Source organism: Amblyomma mixtum, chromosome 6 (genome assembly GCF_055824585.1).
Source record: "Amblyomma mixtum isolate Tamu chromosome 6, ASM5582458v1, whole genome shotgun sequence".
Taxonomy (NCBI): domain Eukaryota; kingdom Metazoa; phylum Arthropoda; class Arachnida; order Ixodida; family Ixodidae; genus Amblyomma; species Amblyomma mixtum.
Window position 1 is genome coordinate 19014330 of NC_143017.1, and position 17538 is coordinate 19031867.

Genomic DNA, 17538 nt, shown 5'->3' on the forward strand with positions numbered 1-17538 from the left:
GCCTGCCTTTCCGCGCACTTCCCTGTCGAAGACTTTGCGGAAATGAATTACACGTTCACTTAAATGTGAGGTAAATGTGTTATGGTAAACTGGTAACAAAGTTGGACCTTTTATGATAAACCGTAAGTAGACTCAAAACACTTTCGCTGCGGCTTCGATGTGAACCAGGCTAGGCCTAGCGACACCGGGCGAGTGGCATGCTACTACAGCACGTATTCCGCCAGTGCCTGTGCCGGGGCATGGTGGGCGGTGCATGGCTGCAAAGAAATGCGCCGCTAGCGGAACCGTGGCTAGTGGAGGTGCATCCCATCCCAGCTTCTGCACAGCATGACGTTCTAACGCAATAAGATTAAGCCTCCCATTGTGCCGAAAATCTGGCGTTGTCGACGGCAGCGGTATGAGCAAAAAATTCCCATAAAAGCAACCTAGGTTGGCAAGCTAGGTCACGTGACCTAGCGGCGTCATCACAACCTGCCCGCCGGATAGTGAGCAAGCTGCCCACCGTGGCAGGTGGCAGTTAAAAAAAAATTCAGGGAGTACTTTGGCTCTCTAAAGTGCTGCAAGGCGAAAGCCTTTTGTGGCGCACTATTTGGCATTGACTGCGAGACTGCTTGTGCTGTACCACTGCTTTATTTGGCCACACACTTTGACTACGCATTACGACTACACACTTTGACTACTGACTGTGAATGCTTCTTTAGCAAGACTCTCTCTCTGCTTCGATGAGTTCGGTTGTATTCATGGCTCTGTTCGCTTCGCAGTAACGAGGTATTTAATGTCGTCACCCACGGGCGCCTTACGCCCCCTGTCAGAGCGGACGGCAACTATTTTATTAGTTGTCGTCTGCTCCATCAGGGGGCGTCAGGCATCCATAGGTGACCTCATTACTTCGAACCCATGCACTCTGCGTCATAGCCATTTCAACCAACCGAAAAGTGGGACACCTCCGCTGACAGCCTTCTGTCGACAACGATGAGGCATTAAAGGCTTTTGCCTTAATAATGATTGGTAGCAAGAGGTTACTCGGGAAGAGCAACCTAGGTCGCAAAAGCCCCACTGGTACCAGCGCCTGCCATCGCAGGGCAGTGGCGCATCGCTTAACTGCTGCATTACTGTGCCAGGAAAGGTGTGAGGACTCCCAGGGACCTAGAACGTAAAGTAGAGAATGCCCAAATTCGAATATGTATGCAACTGCCCATTAACAATATCTTATCATGCCCTTAAAGCAGAACTTATGTGTCCTCTCCAATTGTCGCCCTTTCTGGTGCGAATGCCGAGCGCACAAGACAAATTAGCAGCGCTGAGACAACGTGTGTTCGTGGCTCCAGGCAGAACTAGTCTGGCATGCAGGACAATGTATCCATGGCCATACTGTGTGTCGGAGAAACTTATCACCTCAGAATTCTTTTTTGCGCGCACAAAGACGACACAAGAAGGCAAGGGAGACAGGACAGAGCGCCACCCTGGTTGGCGCTCCGTCCTGTCTCCCTTGTCTTATTGTGTCGTCTTTGTGTGCGCAAAAAAAGAATTCTGCGAATGAACCAACTAGCTCCACAACACATATTACTGGAATACTTATTATCTATTAGCTCCCAGCAGAACATTCCACGCAGGCAGAATTATGCACACATGAAACAACTCTTTTGAAGACAATTTTTTTTTTTGAATTACCCGGCACCAAGTTAGTGGTGCGGCCCTTACGCGGGCATATAAGGCAGTTAGACGCAAATTAAACCTTAGGAATCACAGATTCCATCTAAAACACTATGCAACTTTTCCACTGTGAGGCCACCTGCCAGAAGGACAAACGGCTTTTTCCGTGAATGTAGGCTTGAATGCTAGCATGCTACAAGACTTATTGTGCAATGCAGTCATCTGATAATGTTGCCAGCTGCTGACGCATGCACGTTCCCACACACCTTTAGAGATTTCCGGTGACTGGAACGCATGACTGCGTCAAAATTTTCTCGCACACTGCATAAAACTTTTGTGGCCTGTACGTCCTACCTGTGCATCCAATTTGTGCAATGGTTCTTCATGTACCGAACCAACTAACCTGTCCCCGTGTAGCCCATCCTCACAGAACAGTTTCTCTCCTTCAGCCCCTCGAACAAGAGGCACTCATCTGTGGCTTAGACGGCATGTCACCTGGCAGATGGCAGCCCTGACCTGGTAACTGCTTTTCCTTGTATCACTGGAACATATTTTTCGAATGGAAATCTGGGTTACAAAAATGGTGTCCGGTGGAAATTACACATGTATTGCTGACCCATCATCACGAAAAAGAAGCTTTTCGTCATCGCTGCGTTCTTCCGAAGGCGACAAATCAGATACCAAAGTTTATATTCTTTCCGGAGGCAAAGGCAATAGTGAAAGCACTGAGACGAACAGTTCTTCTGATGAAGAAGACAAAGCGTAAGCAGATGAAAGCCAAAACAAAGCCGTGCCAAACAAGGAAATGCTTCAGTTACGATGGGAAACGAGGATCAAAAGCTGAGAAAGGAAACATGATTTTGGTGCAGAAGCTGCAACAAGCCCTCTGTGTCAGTCCTTGTTTTGAGATGTAGCATAGTTTCCACACCTCAGGTAAAGAGATTAAGCATCACTGGCTGTGCTCTTCCTCTGCTGTTTATTGCTGGTCACCAGCAGATATAGCTGATGTCCTCTAACACCAGCAAATATAAATCCCATTATGCTAATCTCAGTAAGTATATGGGTCAATTATTTTTCAGTCGCTTTGGGATGTTAAACCCCATAAAACCAAACCAACAACACACTAACTCTGTGGTATGTACTATGTGCTACCATTTATTTTACTGCATATCTGACTCTTCCTATTCTGCTGCATCTTGTTCCTCGCTTTCCGTTTCTCTTACGTTTCGTGTACTGGAATGTTATTACTTCTAACACCCCACGATCCCTTCTCAATCTACTCCTTTCCTGCTGTAACATCCTTCCTGTATCATTTTTTTCTAATCCCTGTCACCACCACATGTTATTCACGCCAGATATAAGTTTTCTCTGCTTATCTGCTGGGCTCCTGGTTGAGATCAGCAGTCCCGTAAAATAAAAAAAAACCTTAGGCGATCCTTGGTGAATCGTTTGAATGTGTTAGCATATACGAGGTTAATGCACTAAAGTTCATTATATGCACGAAGGAACAATTAGGTTCATTCTGTCCAAGGTCAGCGCATGAAGTTCAATAGTACACTGTGAAAGTTTGTTATATCTGAGGTGGCATACTCAGGTTCATTACACCCCAGATAACATATGAAAGTTCGTTATATCTGGGGTTACCACAGAAAAATTCATTATATCTGAGGTTAAAACACCGAAAAATTTGTTACAGCCGAGGACATATACCTAGGTTCGTTACATCCGAGGTCCGCGCACTAAAGTTCATTATATTCAAGGTAGCAAACTAAGGTTCCTTATGTCATGAGCCACGCATGACAGCAGTGCCACTTTCACTAGTACAGACCCTTCTAATGCTAACATATTGATAAACACATAAATTACAGTCAAGTCCACTTATAACGACAGCAGTTACAATGAACGCTTTCTTATTACAGAGAAGGGCGGTGCTACTGCCAAAATGTACATTAGGGCAATGGGACTGAGTCTCAGAAACAACGAACAACCGTGGCCGCGTAACTCGGTTAGAATGAACGAAGCGGCACCATAAATTTGACCCCACAGTCCAGAAACCCGCGCATCCGGTGAGCATGGAGTCTGAAGAGTGCCTCCAAGATCCCATGAAACGCGTCCTCAGAAACAATGTGGGGACCTAAAAAGGCAATAGGAAAGCAAGGCACTGCCAACAAAACGGCACAGTTTTACCAAATGATGCTGTCAAAAACGAATGCCTTGAAAGGGAACACCAGCACTGGTGGCAGGCACCACAAACTTTCGCATCAACGTGCTTCAGCGCACAAGGATGAATGGCCGTGACCGGCGGATGTCCTTTGTCACTGGCAATCTACCAAACTGTGATGCTGGAAGGTATACTTTCGTCAGCTATAGGCCGAACACAAAGCCCTGCATAATGCCTTGTGTTATGTTATTGTTCGAACAGCATGCACAAGTTTCATAAGGGGCTTGTTGAGTTCAACCATGGCACAGTGAAAAAAAAGATAAAAGCGCCTGCTCATACTTGACAACTTAGCGAAGCACTATGTATTGCCTTCTCTGAGCCTGGTGACTATGCCCTTCTCTCACCACTGAGTGAAGAGTACAAGATTCAGCCGCCGCACATGGGTGTCAATCAGGCGGTCCAGATGTCCTAGCGTTGGTGCAAGGCGATTGCAACTGATTGTGGCGTTCTAGTCTGGATATTTTCATTCCCGACCATGAAATGGTCAATGCCTTGTGGATGGGACTGACAGGAAAGAGCGTCGGATATTGCTTCCGTAAAGCATGGTTTATGGGCCAAAAAAAAACGACTGAAGATGCTGTTGAGCATCCACGCTATTCGGCACATGCGGATTTGTAACAACGCACTGTTACTGCTCAGATGGCTGCACATGGATTCGCCTGGGATGACTTCGTGAGAAGCGGATCATGATGCTGCCATTGAAAAGTGACACTCTGACAAAGCAATTCTACGCAAAGTATGAGCACTACCTGACTGCCAATAATGTGGTGATGAGGAGGCCGACCTGCCACTGGATGCCGTGAATGCTTTAATTGCAATTAATTAAATCGTGTACTTAAAGCAGCTTGTTGCTTGGCTTTGGCACGAAACATATGCATGACTGCTCTGCAGAGCTTAGAAAAGGCCATGGTATGGTCTCCTTCGAAGAAGCAGACATGCACAACAAGATCTTCTGAGAAACAAACGCCAGTTTCATTGGACTTTGTATTTCTGGCTGCAAAATAAAAGTCCACTACTGCGAAGTTTGTTATGAGTGGGCTCGACTGCATCGGCAGGGAAGGAAAGGAGGTAGACGACCACACTGGGCCACAGGGGTGCCCACTCACCCCTCAGTCGCAGGAAGAAGCAATGGATGGGATTGCCAAACTTGAAGTTGCACCCACTGAACAGCCGCCTGCCGAAGGAAGACAGAAAAAACAAGCACTCTTGACAAACACCACAACAGCTCTGGAATGCAGTCACCAACTGGTTTTTTCACACTCGCAAGAATTTGGAAAACAGTTCAAATAATCAAACAGCCTGAAAAAATCTGCCACCTTCAAAAAAACTCACAAGCTCCACCTGGTACCACAATCCACAGACGACCAGTATTATTTAGCCTAAAGACCATTTTACTGAAGCCACGCTAGAGAAAAAGAAAAAGACTTCTAACCCCATGCATTGTGTGCCAACAGCCATTTCCGTTTCTGCCGTTCCATTGGTGCCAGTCTCGAGTGGGCTATGCAGTCGCATGCTTTATGTATTGCAGAGGAGCCTTTTTTGCCAGCCTTTTGCTAGGTAAAAAATTTTTATCCTCTAATTAATGCCGTCCAAAGGTGGCAAGGCCGTTGGAATTCAGTAGCGATGTTGTACCCGGGACACAAGTGCAGGGAAAGTGATTTTCCCATTTTTACCACATCCCGCACTGCTTAACAAGATGTTTTCATTACCGTGAAGTTACTGAGACCATGCTGTAAAAGTGGCATGATCGTGGTGCCAAAACAAATCTTTTTGGGCAGTTCAGCAAATGCAAACTTGGTTTGTTTCTTATGTGTCACCTAACGAGAATTAGGAAGCACCTTATGCATAAATTAGCACACACCGCTGGTGTGCTTGCGTATGAACCCAAGAAACCATAATTTATTCGGCACAGAATGCATTAGAAAATTTAAAACGCCAAGGCATGCTCAGTAATATTTTGGCCACACCAGTAAATTCAAGGGCCATAATAAATACGGAGCACGTTTCGGCAATGAAACTAATCTCACGCCCTGACTAGCAAAAATTAAGGGAAACATGACACGTGTGCCAGCAGGAAAATACTGTTGGTGTGCTTGCGTATAAAACCAAAGAAACCTTCAAATTTCCTCAATGGAAAGTGTGCTCCCCCCCAACCCTGTGCAGATGCACCAAGCAAGGGAGAGGGGGGAGGGGGGGGGGGAAGCCAACTCTACTACTCACTGCAGGGTCTCCACCTTCTCCTCCTTGTCATTCTCACCAAAGTTGGGCAGGAACTCCTGCACAAGGACGCCACAGATTATGCCCCTGTGCAGGCACACGCAGTGCCATCTGAGCCATGAAGAAGTTGGCACGTATCAACAGCGTTGAAATTCGGGCTTGTTGGTTCATACTTCGGAGCAATAGCGCAAACACAACAAGGGACCTGGTCAAAAGAGCGGTCCTGGCCAAAAGAGCGACAGCGAACCTGTGCCTTGAAAATGCCCTCCGAAAATCCTGTCCGCATTTGATGCATGCAAGTTTGCAACAACAGTGCAGTAGGCTATCGCACGCTGGCTATCCTGGTCACCTTCAGATTTCCGTAGCGGAAAGTTTGCAGTTATTCCATACTTGCATACCATCTCTCACAATCTTAAGCGCATTGCAAAATGGATAGATGTGTCAGTTGTTTTTTCTGCCCCTGAAAAGTTAAACAGCCTATGTGAGGTAAACAAAGATGTTTGTCCTTTGGCCAAAGAATGCACAAAGAAACATCACAGTCTGTTCGTAGAATGCAAGGTAGGCGTGGTGTACCAGATCCCACTCTCATGGGGACGACAGTACGTCGGTCAAACTGGTCGCTGCCTGAATGACCACTTCCGTGAGCATAATCGCAATGTAAGTAATAAAAACGAAAATGATGGAGAACTTGTGAAACATTGCAACGCATTTGTAAAGTGCAAGCCGTTACTAGACAAGTGTTTTTGAGTTGGGAAAAATAAGGACAAGCGCACTCATGAAATTATTGAAGCAGTAAAGATAGCCAGATTAGGAAGTGCTTATGTAAGCACTCCTTCCGTCAGACTCTCAAAAAAAGAAATTGCTTACCTACACTCACAGTGAATTTGCGCATGCTTTGGGATGACACAGCAAAAATGCATGTATAAATTCTTGTGCTTTTGTTTCTAATAAAGTTGTTGGAAGTTAGCACTGTGTGTGTCCACTCGTTCTTGGTCCCTTGTCCTGTTTGCGCTATTGCTCCGAGACATATCAACAGATCAACCCATTTCAGTTCCAAGGACACTACATTCCTCGAGTATGGTACGCTCACAAGCCAGGAAAGGCCAGAAAATGAAGTACAGGCATCGACAGCACTGATGCTTTTCACAAGGCAATGACATTGAGACCTTTGTTTTTCATGCAGATCCCTGAGGCGAGGCTGCAACACCGTCCACTTCCAATGGGCGATCACAGGCAATGCAAGTTTGAAACAGGTGGAGGGAAAACTTTCTCAGCAATAATAATGTCCTTCTCAGCTGGACAAACTTCAGTAAAGCTAGAAAGAGCTGCAGAATCAATTTTCACTAAAATAAAACTGGACAGACTTGTCCTTAGAGTCTACCATTACAATGAGCCAGCACTGAGCGCCAGGGCTATGCAGCACTTGGTGGTTGGCACAATCAACCTCCTGTCTCATCAGTTCTGCTGAAGCATCTCACAAAGATTTCACCACACAGTGTTTCGCCACTCGCCAATGACCTTGGTGCATTTAGGTTTAGGGTAATATCGATCAGCCATCTCCTTGACTGACAACTTCTTCGCTTCATTTTATGTTAATGCAGTGGAGGCCAGACATATCGAATTGGCTATATCGAACACACACATTATCCCCTTTAATAATCTTTGTAAAAGTATAGGAAAGTTGAGCTGTACATCGAACTGAAATTTCACTGGCCATTCAATACATCAAACTGTGCGTTGCGCCCATGGAACTGGCACTTATCCTAACGGCTCCCTTCAATCTCTTGCCGCGCGTGGAGACCGGCAGGCTCCACAGCCTTAAGCCTGTTTCACATGCAAGCGGAAACCCTAGCAAATCCTGCCGCCGTGGGGCAAAAACCTGTTTCAAGTCGTCGTCGCCGTGAGCGGCGAGGTTCCAACAAGTTGGAAATTTTCGCGGCGCCACGCCACTCAATCACTCATTCGCTTGCATGTGTACCGCCAGCCTTGGGCACCTGCTAGCACTGCTAACGCTGTGAAACCACATGACAATGTGAATGCGGGGTGTGCTTGAGGATGGCCTTCGGCCTCTTGTACTCATTTTCCACATCACATCACCGTCATGCGGTAAAGCCAACCCAGCTGAAGGGCCACTCACCACCCTCTGGTCGAAAATATTTTCGACCCCTGTGGTTGCAAGGCACTGTCCCCAGAACATATGGCCACAAACATTTTTTCGAAAAGACTCATCACCTGAGCAGTTACAGCCGTTGCAGCTAAGCTACTTTGCCATGCTCCTCTCCTTCCGTTGCCTCTCCAAAATTTCTTTCTCTCCCACCTCGACGACTAGCCTGCACAATCATCCTCCTCCACCGATGTTAGCGGGAGGCATGAAGTCCGGTGGAGTCTACATCATGGCCCCACGTTGGAAATTATTCTTTCCTTGCTTTTTGCTACCCGGGGATATATTGGAGAGGAAGGAGCAGGTTGAAGTGGTGGGGGCTAGTGGTACTGTCCTGTTGCACTTTTTTTTTAAGTTTTTTTTTTTCTGCCTCCTTCACCCGCTTCCCTGCCTTTCCTAGCTGGGTGTTGAGGCATTTTCTCTGCACGCTCAACGATTGAGAGACACGACCAGCTCGACCAGCTCAACCACCTCTCATATATCTGTTTCTTTCCGTTAGTGTCATGCCTGGTTAACAAGTGTCCTTTTCATGTTTGTGTGTTTCTGTGAATACTCTCCAACATTTTATGACCAGAGCGGTGGGAGCCAGGTCGTTCTCACACCAAAGAACTTACTCCACCAGTCCACTTCTCAAGCAAGATTCACCTTACATGTTCCCAAGAGGCCTTCATCAGTAAGGTTTATGCTGACTTGTCATTTAACCGATATGCTCTGGCAAAATGGCGAAGGCCCAACATCACCGTAGGAACGTGCTTGCACTGCAGGTTCCACTGGCGCGCAGACTTTACCCAACTTATTTACTCTGACAGTGTACTGCGTTTGAAACCGGGAGAATGGCCATACAGTCCCTCCAGCCCAGACATTACTGTACCGTGCTGGTCATGGATACCAACACACAGGTCCTATTTGTTGCACATGGGAGCCAAAGTAGCCTGATCAGGACGGGGTAGGGGTGCCGACTAAAGCTTTTCCTGATCGGGTCGAACCATAGCAAAATGGATAGCATGCTGACTCAGACCTCAAGTGTGACTAATGTTCTTGCCATATTTCCCCCCCTCAGTGGCTTTGTGCCTTCCTCTCAAAATAAAGGACTTTCAATCAATCATCTTAAAATGGTAATTTTGTGTATGCAATGATCTTTATATACAAGCATTAAGAAATTTGTGATCTAGAAAGTAAGAATTCTACATTTAAGTCGCTTAAGTACAATGATTTTGCCAAAATTTATGCAGTATTTTTTTTTCCCATGTCATCGTTGCTAGGTGGGCTAATATTCCTTCAGCATCGGGCTGGGCCTCCCGTCGGTTGCATAGGGTCTATGCTTAGTGAAGGTTCAGAATTGTGGCTCGTGCAGACCCCTAATAGAAAGTACATCTGGGAGCCTCCATTACGGCGTTCATTTTCCATTAGTCCCCTTCATGCAAACTTCCGGATATAACAAACGAATGTTGCGCGACAGTCACATTCAAATGTCTAGGCATTCATCTCGACGCCAACATGTCCTGGTCTGCTCATGTTGAGCATCTCATCAAACGACTCCGTGCAACTTCTATGTATCTGTACAGAATGAAATTCAATACTTCTGTTCGGTTGCATCAGCTTGTGTTTAAAGCTACAGGAGAGTCTGTTTTAAGGCATGGTGTCACTGTTTATGGCTCAAGCGCATTGTCTAGAAGGAGTGAAATCGATAGATTACTACACACAATTGCCACAAACATTTTGTATGGCACGTCTATGGAGGCCTTAGATAGTGCTGAAAGAATGCTCGCAGCTGATGTGTACTTCATTCAAGATTCATTTACACGTGTAGTAATTAGTAGAAACTACTTTTCTAATAACCTTAAGCTTCCTGTAAACAAACCTAAAATACTAAGAGAAGTAGAGCTGTTTAAACTTTCCAAGATATATACACAATATGGAAAAAGGTGCCGAATGTTCTATATCCCCTTCCTTTTTAACCAGCTTCCAACTAAAATACTATCATTACAGACTCTCAAAGAGGTCAAATCACAAGTCCTGGCTAATTACGTCTTGAACCTTTCAAACGGTACACTGACATAATCGCTCGAAACACTCTGAAGGTCTTGTTGACATGTGTTATGAAGCACGGTTGTTTTTAGCTGTATCCTCCTAATCTATGTAACTGACTTACTTTTGCAGTGTGTGCAAGTGTGATTGTTGCTCCTATCGAAATATGTTTTTTTTTCTTTTTTCTCTCTTTTATACTCCAATTTATATTTATATTTATATTCCAATAACATATATTTTATATGTTATTTTGTCAGTACTGAGTCTGCACTCTGTATGATTGCCGTGGCCCGCTCACAAGCGCCCTGTCTTTGGCTGCCGCGGGCACACATACTTCCATGTGTAAATATGACAAATAAATATGTATGTATGTATAATGAAGACATCAATGAACCTTTCCATTTCGTAATGGAGTCTGCAAATAATGTTATATTTTTGATTGAATACATTTTGCAGGGGCTTTATGCATAATTGGCACCTAGTTCCAAAACCATCAATCTGGAGTAGTTTGGTGCAATTTTCTCAATTTTTGTTACCATGCTGCAGTTTACCAGTTTGTTCAGTCTGGTGCATTTGAGGCAAGAGTGGCATCACTGCAGTTTGCGACAGTGAAAATGGCACATCACTAGTTCGCGCCACTGCGCACAGAGGGTGACACAAATCCATGATGCAGCGTTCAGCGCAAATGCAGGACCTGGCAAGTGCTAGGTCCCGGACCAGAACGAATTTTTCTTTAACTGCGATGTTTCTGAGAAAGCTGTATAGCTTTCCTTTGTAGCTGTATGGCTGCGCTCGGGTGGACGTCAATGAGTAATTACTTCCCTATTACAAGTGCTAGTTTGCATTGCTTTGCTAAGAGGGCACCACGAATCCATGAGACGCACTCATCTTTCCTCCTCTCCTTCCACATGACACTTCTCCTTCGTGTTGCACTGCCAACAGCGCCACAGAACCGAGAAATGAGCCCTTAGCTCCAGCCCCCAGAAAAGGAAGCAACAGCTTTAGTTGACCTCTCCGCTCCTCACGTGGAAGGTGGTGGGGGGACGCACCATGAGGCGTATCTTGTGTGCCTCGGAGAGGACGTTGTTCCAGGTGTCAATGCTGAGCACCGCCCGCAGCAGGGCTTCCTGCTCGCACAGCGCCTGCGGGATCTGCACCACCTGGCTCCCAAGCAGGCACCGCTCCATGGGCTCCCGCTGGAGGTGGTGGGAGCCGCCACCAGGGGGCGCCACCTGCACACGTGGTGCACCCTCCGGCATTATTACAGCCCCTAAATGCATGTGGAATGCATCTGCTAGAAATAAGATAGAGGAATAGAATAAACACAGCTCCTGCAGTAGAACCAGAGGAACAATAAGGTCCATAGCTGCACAGCCTGTACCAGTACACATCTAGCACACCTCTCAGCAGGTGATGGCAGGTCAAGCTGCCGGCAAGTAAGACGGCAACCTGACAGCAAGCAAGAAAACTTTTTGCACATGTGCTACAACTAAGCCAGATCCAAGTGGCAAAATTATGTCACAGATTTTACTTTACAGCGTTATCTGTTAATAAATGTCGCCTTGGTTTGACAGCATAGGTTGTCCACACATAAACAGACCCCTGTCCCCTCCACCTTCCTGGAAGCTTTCAAACTCCCGTTTCACGTGCAAGTACGGGGCAGCCTTCAAGCTTGCCCCATCTACCCACTGACGCCATTGGGGTAGGGGACGTGTGGTAAGGTGTGTCGCCCTAATTGGCTGCGAGCTACTGTGACAGCGATTTTTAAAAGTTATTTCTAAATTATAGGGTCCATGCAGAGCTTTCAAATTTGACTCGAATAACCACAAAGACCACCTCTACAGATAAGCTGCACTACAATATGCAAATCGAAATCATTTGAGGGTCCCTTTAAGCAATAAAAAAGGGGTCATTAAGAAAATAAAAGTGAAGTGAAGAAAAGGAACACAGTCAAGGACAATGAAAGTATAGACGCTCCCCAAACTCTCACCACTCTACACGCAGTCCACAGCCCCCTCCACCAACTCCCTGCTCCAGAAAATTCCTACATTTCCCCACATGAGCTAACACTGAACATTCGTGTTACAGATTCGTTACTGACCTGCGAATTTTTTCTAAGCATCCCTCAAAAAGAAAACTACTCTAAAGTAAAAGGAACCTTCTCTCGTTACCCTCACAGAGTTATCACTGAGAGACTAAAAACCGACTCTTAGAGACCCTAACCTTCTTGGCGCCACAGAAAGCTAGTGTCCCAATTGCATAAAAGTAGTTTGATAACTGCAGAAAACACTCTTATGACTAATTTTCACTCAAGGAACACTCTTTTTATGTACCCCAATAACAGAGAGAATGATAAGCAAGTGTGACAGCAACCATCATCATCATCAGCCTGACTAGGCCCACTGCAGGGAAAAGGCCTCTCCCATCTCTCTCCAATTAACCCTGTGCTGTGCCAGCTGTGGCCATGGTATCCTTGCACACTTCTTAATCTCATCCACCCACCTAACTTTCTGCCACCCCCTGCTGCGCTTGCCTTCTCTTGGAATCCAGTCTGTTACCCTTATGGAGAGAGATAAGCTCTATTTGTCATCAGTGATGGGTAGGGAGGCGAAACTAAAGATGCAACTGCAGCTTGACTGGTCCTCGCCCCCCACCCCCCCCCCTCCCCTACACGAAAACAACAGGTGGCCAGCGGTTATGCTGCCTTCTCATTACAGGCCCTGCCCACTTCTTCCTCTTGATTTCGACTAGGATGTCGTTTACCTGTGTTTGTTCCCTCACCCACTCTGCCCTCTTCCTGTCTCTTACATGCCCTCTCCCTGTCAGGAACACTGAATAAATAAATAAATTCTGATCACCTCACACAGACCAGCAGAACTCAATTTATATGAGCTAAATATATTGATCACGGTGGAAGAATCAAAGGGTAAGAAAATATATATATAATTTGCTCAGTTTATATGCTGCTCTGACAAAAGCTCTTACCATCATTACCCACCAGATTGAATCCCCTGTGGCGCAAACGCAGAGTATCCAACCATCCTGTCAACCCATCAGGTTACACGGAGAGGCCATCGCTCGCCTCTCCTCCTCCACGTTGCATGGTCTGCCAAAGTTCACTTTTTCATTCTAGTTTTTACTGAACATCGTCGACTATAGTTGGTTCCCTCGCCCACTCTGCCCTCCTCCTGTCTGTGCTGGCAAGAGTAAAGCTGTTGAGTACTTTCCTTTTGAGGGATATCAGCACAGTGCTTATCAAGGCCTCTGAGCACATGCACTCTACCCCATTTTTATTCTGGTCATGTCTCTCTCATGGTACAGGCCTGCAGGTCGCCAACCACAACAGCCGTTTAACCTCACATGAAAACATGGGAAAATACAGTCTCAAAAGGCATTCCTAACAACTCAACATACTGTACCTTCAACACAGAGCTACCGGTATCTAGAGAGGCAGCACCGCACAGCAATGGGACATCCTGCCAGTAACGAAAGAGGAAATAAAGAAAGCCTTAGGAGCAATGCAAAGAGGGAAAGCAGCTGGTGAGGATCAGGTAACAGCAGAGCTGTTGAAGGACAGAGGGGATATTGTGCTAGAAAAACTAGGGACCCAATATATGGAATGCCTTATAACCTCAAGCACACCAGAAGCATGGAACACTAACATTATCTTAATTCACAAAAAAGGAGATGTCAGGGATTTGAAAAATTACAGACCGATCATATTACTGTCTACTGCCTACAAGGTATTTACTAAGGCAATCGCTAAGAGAGTAAAAACAACTTTGTACTTAAATCAACCGAATGATCAGGAGAGCTTTCACAAAAGATACTCAAGAATAGACCACATTCACACTATCAAACAGGTGGCAGAGAAATGTGCAGAATACAACCAACCCCTATATATAGCGTTCACTGATTACGAGAAAGCATTCGACTAAGTGGAAACCTCAGCAGCCATGCAGGCATTGCGGAATGAGGGTGTCAAAGAATTTTATGTGAGACTACAAGAAGATATCTATAACGACTGCTCAGCTACCATAGTACTTCACCAATTCACAATAAAATTCCAATAAGGAAGGGTGTCAGGCAGACAAAGCATGATCAATGAGTTAGACGAGCGGAGCAGAACAGTGGGTCTTAAAATTAATATGCAGAAAACCAAAGTAATGTTCACCAGCCCTGCAAGCGAACGGCAGTTCTGGAAGTGGTAAGGGAAGGGTACTAGGGCAGGCAGAGACCGTTCATCCGGATGATGAGGGAAAGTAACTAGATGAATAAGGATGGGGTGGAGCAGATTTGGCAGGTTCACATCATGAATAGCAGTTTACCCCTATCCTTCAAGAGAAAAGTATACAGCAGCTGTATCCTGCTCAAGCTGTATCTTACTGGTACTCTCCTATGGGGCAGAAACATCGACAGTGATGAAAAGGGTTCAGCTTAAGTTAAGGACAACACAGCGAGCTATGAAAAGAAAAATGATAGGTGTAACGTTAAGAGATCGGAAAAGGGCGAAGTGTTTGAGGGAACAAACGCGGGTTAATGACATCCTAATCGAAATCAAGAGGAAGAAGTGGACCTGGGAAGGGCATGTAATGCGAAGGCAAGATAACCGCTGGTCCTTAAGGGCAGCGGAGTAGTTTCCAAAAGAAGGCAAGTGTAGCAGGGGATGGCAGAAAGTTAGGTGGGCGGATGAGATTGAGAAGTTTGCGGGGATACAGTGGTCGCAGCCGGCAAAGGACAGGGTTAATTGGAGGGACATGGGAGAAGCCTTTTCCCTGCAGTCGGCGTAGTCAGGCTGACGATGATGATGTAGGAAGCGATATTGCACAGGGCAGCATTCTTAGACCATGTATTGTTTTACATTTCCCATGTTTACAACAATTATGCCCCGAACTCAAGTATGTGTGTAAAATCTATTGTCTACTGGCAACGTCACTGTACTCTTCCGGCTGCAATCGGCACTGATGTCCAGTGTAACCAATCTTTTCCTTGTTGAACTTGTGAGGACTACGTGATGATATCCCTCACTGTTCTGCCTCTGCCATGCCATGGCCCACTGACCATAATTAAACCCTCACGCCCTCCCACAAACTCGATAACTGGTTTCAGACTGAATCAGTTCAAAGCAAACACAAATAAAGCTAGAGCAGTCATCTCTACACAACAATATCGATAGGGACCTTCATTTTCAAGTTTTATTTCTTTCGAAATTCGAAAGGGTAAAAATCAGGCAATATTTTATTAGCTGAAATTCAGGTACAAAACAGGTTACTCAACAAAAGGTTCCATATTTCGGTTTTATCGGGCCATATTTTGTAGCAGAAGGCTTGTTTTCATGCAAGACATAAAATTCTCCATTCTTTGCACATTCGTTTCGTAAACAATATTCCACAGCATCAGACTTCTTTTTTTCTCATTTACTGTAATTACTTCCCCGCATACATTCTCATCTACTACGTAGCACTCCTGTGCCCATCTGCCTTTAACCATTGAACGCACAAGAGCCTTGCCACAGGACGCCGTTAGCATGGGCAGTACTTCTGCTTTTCTCTTCTGAAATGGACAGTACCAACTTGGGCGCAAATCAACCACCATGAAAAGAAGCTTAAAATGACCACTTGACTGAAAACGCTCCTCTGGATGTACGCACAATATGTCCGCTAATTTGCTTGCTCTGTCTTCAGCTTTGTTCACATGGTAATGAAGTTTCTTAGAAGGTTTCTTTTCAGGTAGAAATCTGGTTTAATCTGATTTTGAAGATATTTGCTTGGGGTACAAAAATCAGGTAAAATCATGGCTTAACCGAAAACGAAGGGCCCTAAATATAAACAACTAATATGCACCGTGTACCTAACATTCTCTGCAAGAGGAAAAAAAAAAAACTGCAGCCAGCAACAAACATTCTTGTCAAAACGTTTCGACAGAACATGCTCCAGGTTTAGCACACTGGCAGTCTTTCTGATAGCCTGTGTAGTGCTTGCTTCGAATGCGAAAGCATCGTTTTGTTTTTTTTTCCCTGTCATTTATTTTTAATTTTTTTCACTTCGTTTCTAATGACACATCTACTGATTAGTATACAGTGATAATGCAATGCATATACTACGTTTACCTTTGCTTGCCAAGAAGCAATGCCGTATTGGGTTGCCTCCTCGCCTTGCAATCTGAAAGTCCTAGGTTCAATTCCCTACACCTTGGGAAGAAATTTCATTTTTCTTTGATACCACGGTGACATCATCTGAGATTTTTGGGACCGCTGCTGCTGGTCAACGCCTACGCCGGGTTTCATTGCTGACGAGCCTATAATGCTTTTGCATAAAAAAAACAGAGACTTTCCATCCTTGTCACTAAAAGCGGAAAAATAATTTTATACTACCCACCACAGTGAATGACGAGAAATGCTCACTCCCAGAAAACTGTCACACACATTACAAACACTCTCGATCAGTGTTATCAGTTCAGTACCAATCTCACTGAAGTACCTTGTTTGAACTTAGTAAGCTGTACAGTCGTCCACAAAACTGTCTAGAACACTCGGAACTCCTTGCCGCAACATCTAGCGGCAGCACATGGTTCAAGATGGCGCATGTCTGATGCTCGCATGATGATCAGAGATGCGCTCTCTCATACCAGGCGCTACAGCTAGACGTTGCTCTGCGCACTGTGGAGCGCAGACGTCAAGGAGTTTGAGCGCTCTAGACAGGTTTGTGGACGACTGTACAAGGTTCACCATTTTCAGAACCTTTAGTAAATTTGTAGAATCCAAGTACTTTGCATTATGAACTGTGCTACAACATGTGTTTTCTTTTGAGCTATGGAAGGCTCAGTATCATGTATGTCCTTCAGTTTGTTGCATGGTGAGCTCCATAGTTATATAACGTGAGGTAACCTTAAGATGCAGAGAGAGACGTGAGCACACTAGTCCAGAGCGCTCAGGCAGTGTGCTGAGGAGCCAATGAAGTGAAACCTTAACGTAGCTACTTTGCTAGGGGCAAGTTGCTTGTGCATGCATGGTCTGTATGTCTATCTGGCTGTGCTCGAGCACAAGTATTATCTTGGGAACTCAGTGCCTGCTTTAAAATTTCGCTTCCTTTTTTCAAGTGCTTTAGACAAGCGTGCTCACCTCTGTACTCTGCTTGTGCGTTTTTATGATCTCGTTAAGCGGCAATTTCAGGGCTTTGACGCTTTTTAAAGACAAGTGGGAGGTTCAGATCAGAGGCTCCGTCAAGCTGCCTTGAGCAGTTTTCCCAAAAAACCTCCG

At 45.4% G+C, this 17538-nt stretch overlaps 1 protein-coding gene across 7 annotated transcripts in view; it reads right to left on the bottom strand.

Moving 5' to 3' along the window:
• The window catches only part of LOC149338341 (nuclear factor related to kappa-B-binding protein), an 83359-nt gene that overhangs the window by 64750 nt on the left and 1071 nt on the right, over positions 1-17538 (bottom strand). For 2 of the 7 annotated variants that reach the window (XM_089547610.1, XM_089547608.1), the window contains exons 2-5: positions 13700-13756; positions 11330-11512; positions 6095-6150; positions 4981-5048 (exon numbers count right to left, since the gene is read on the bottom strand). In XM_089547610.1, the coding sequence (XP_089403736.1) occupies positions 4981-5048; positions 6095-6150; positions 11330-11512; positions 13700-13756 (364 nt within the window). The remainder of the gene's footprint in view (positions 1-4980; positions 5049-6094; positions 6151-11329; positions 11513-13699; positions 13757-17538) is intronic. The other 5 variants (XM_089547613.1, XM_089547614.1, XM_089547611.1 and 2 more) reach the window with 3 other exon arrangements.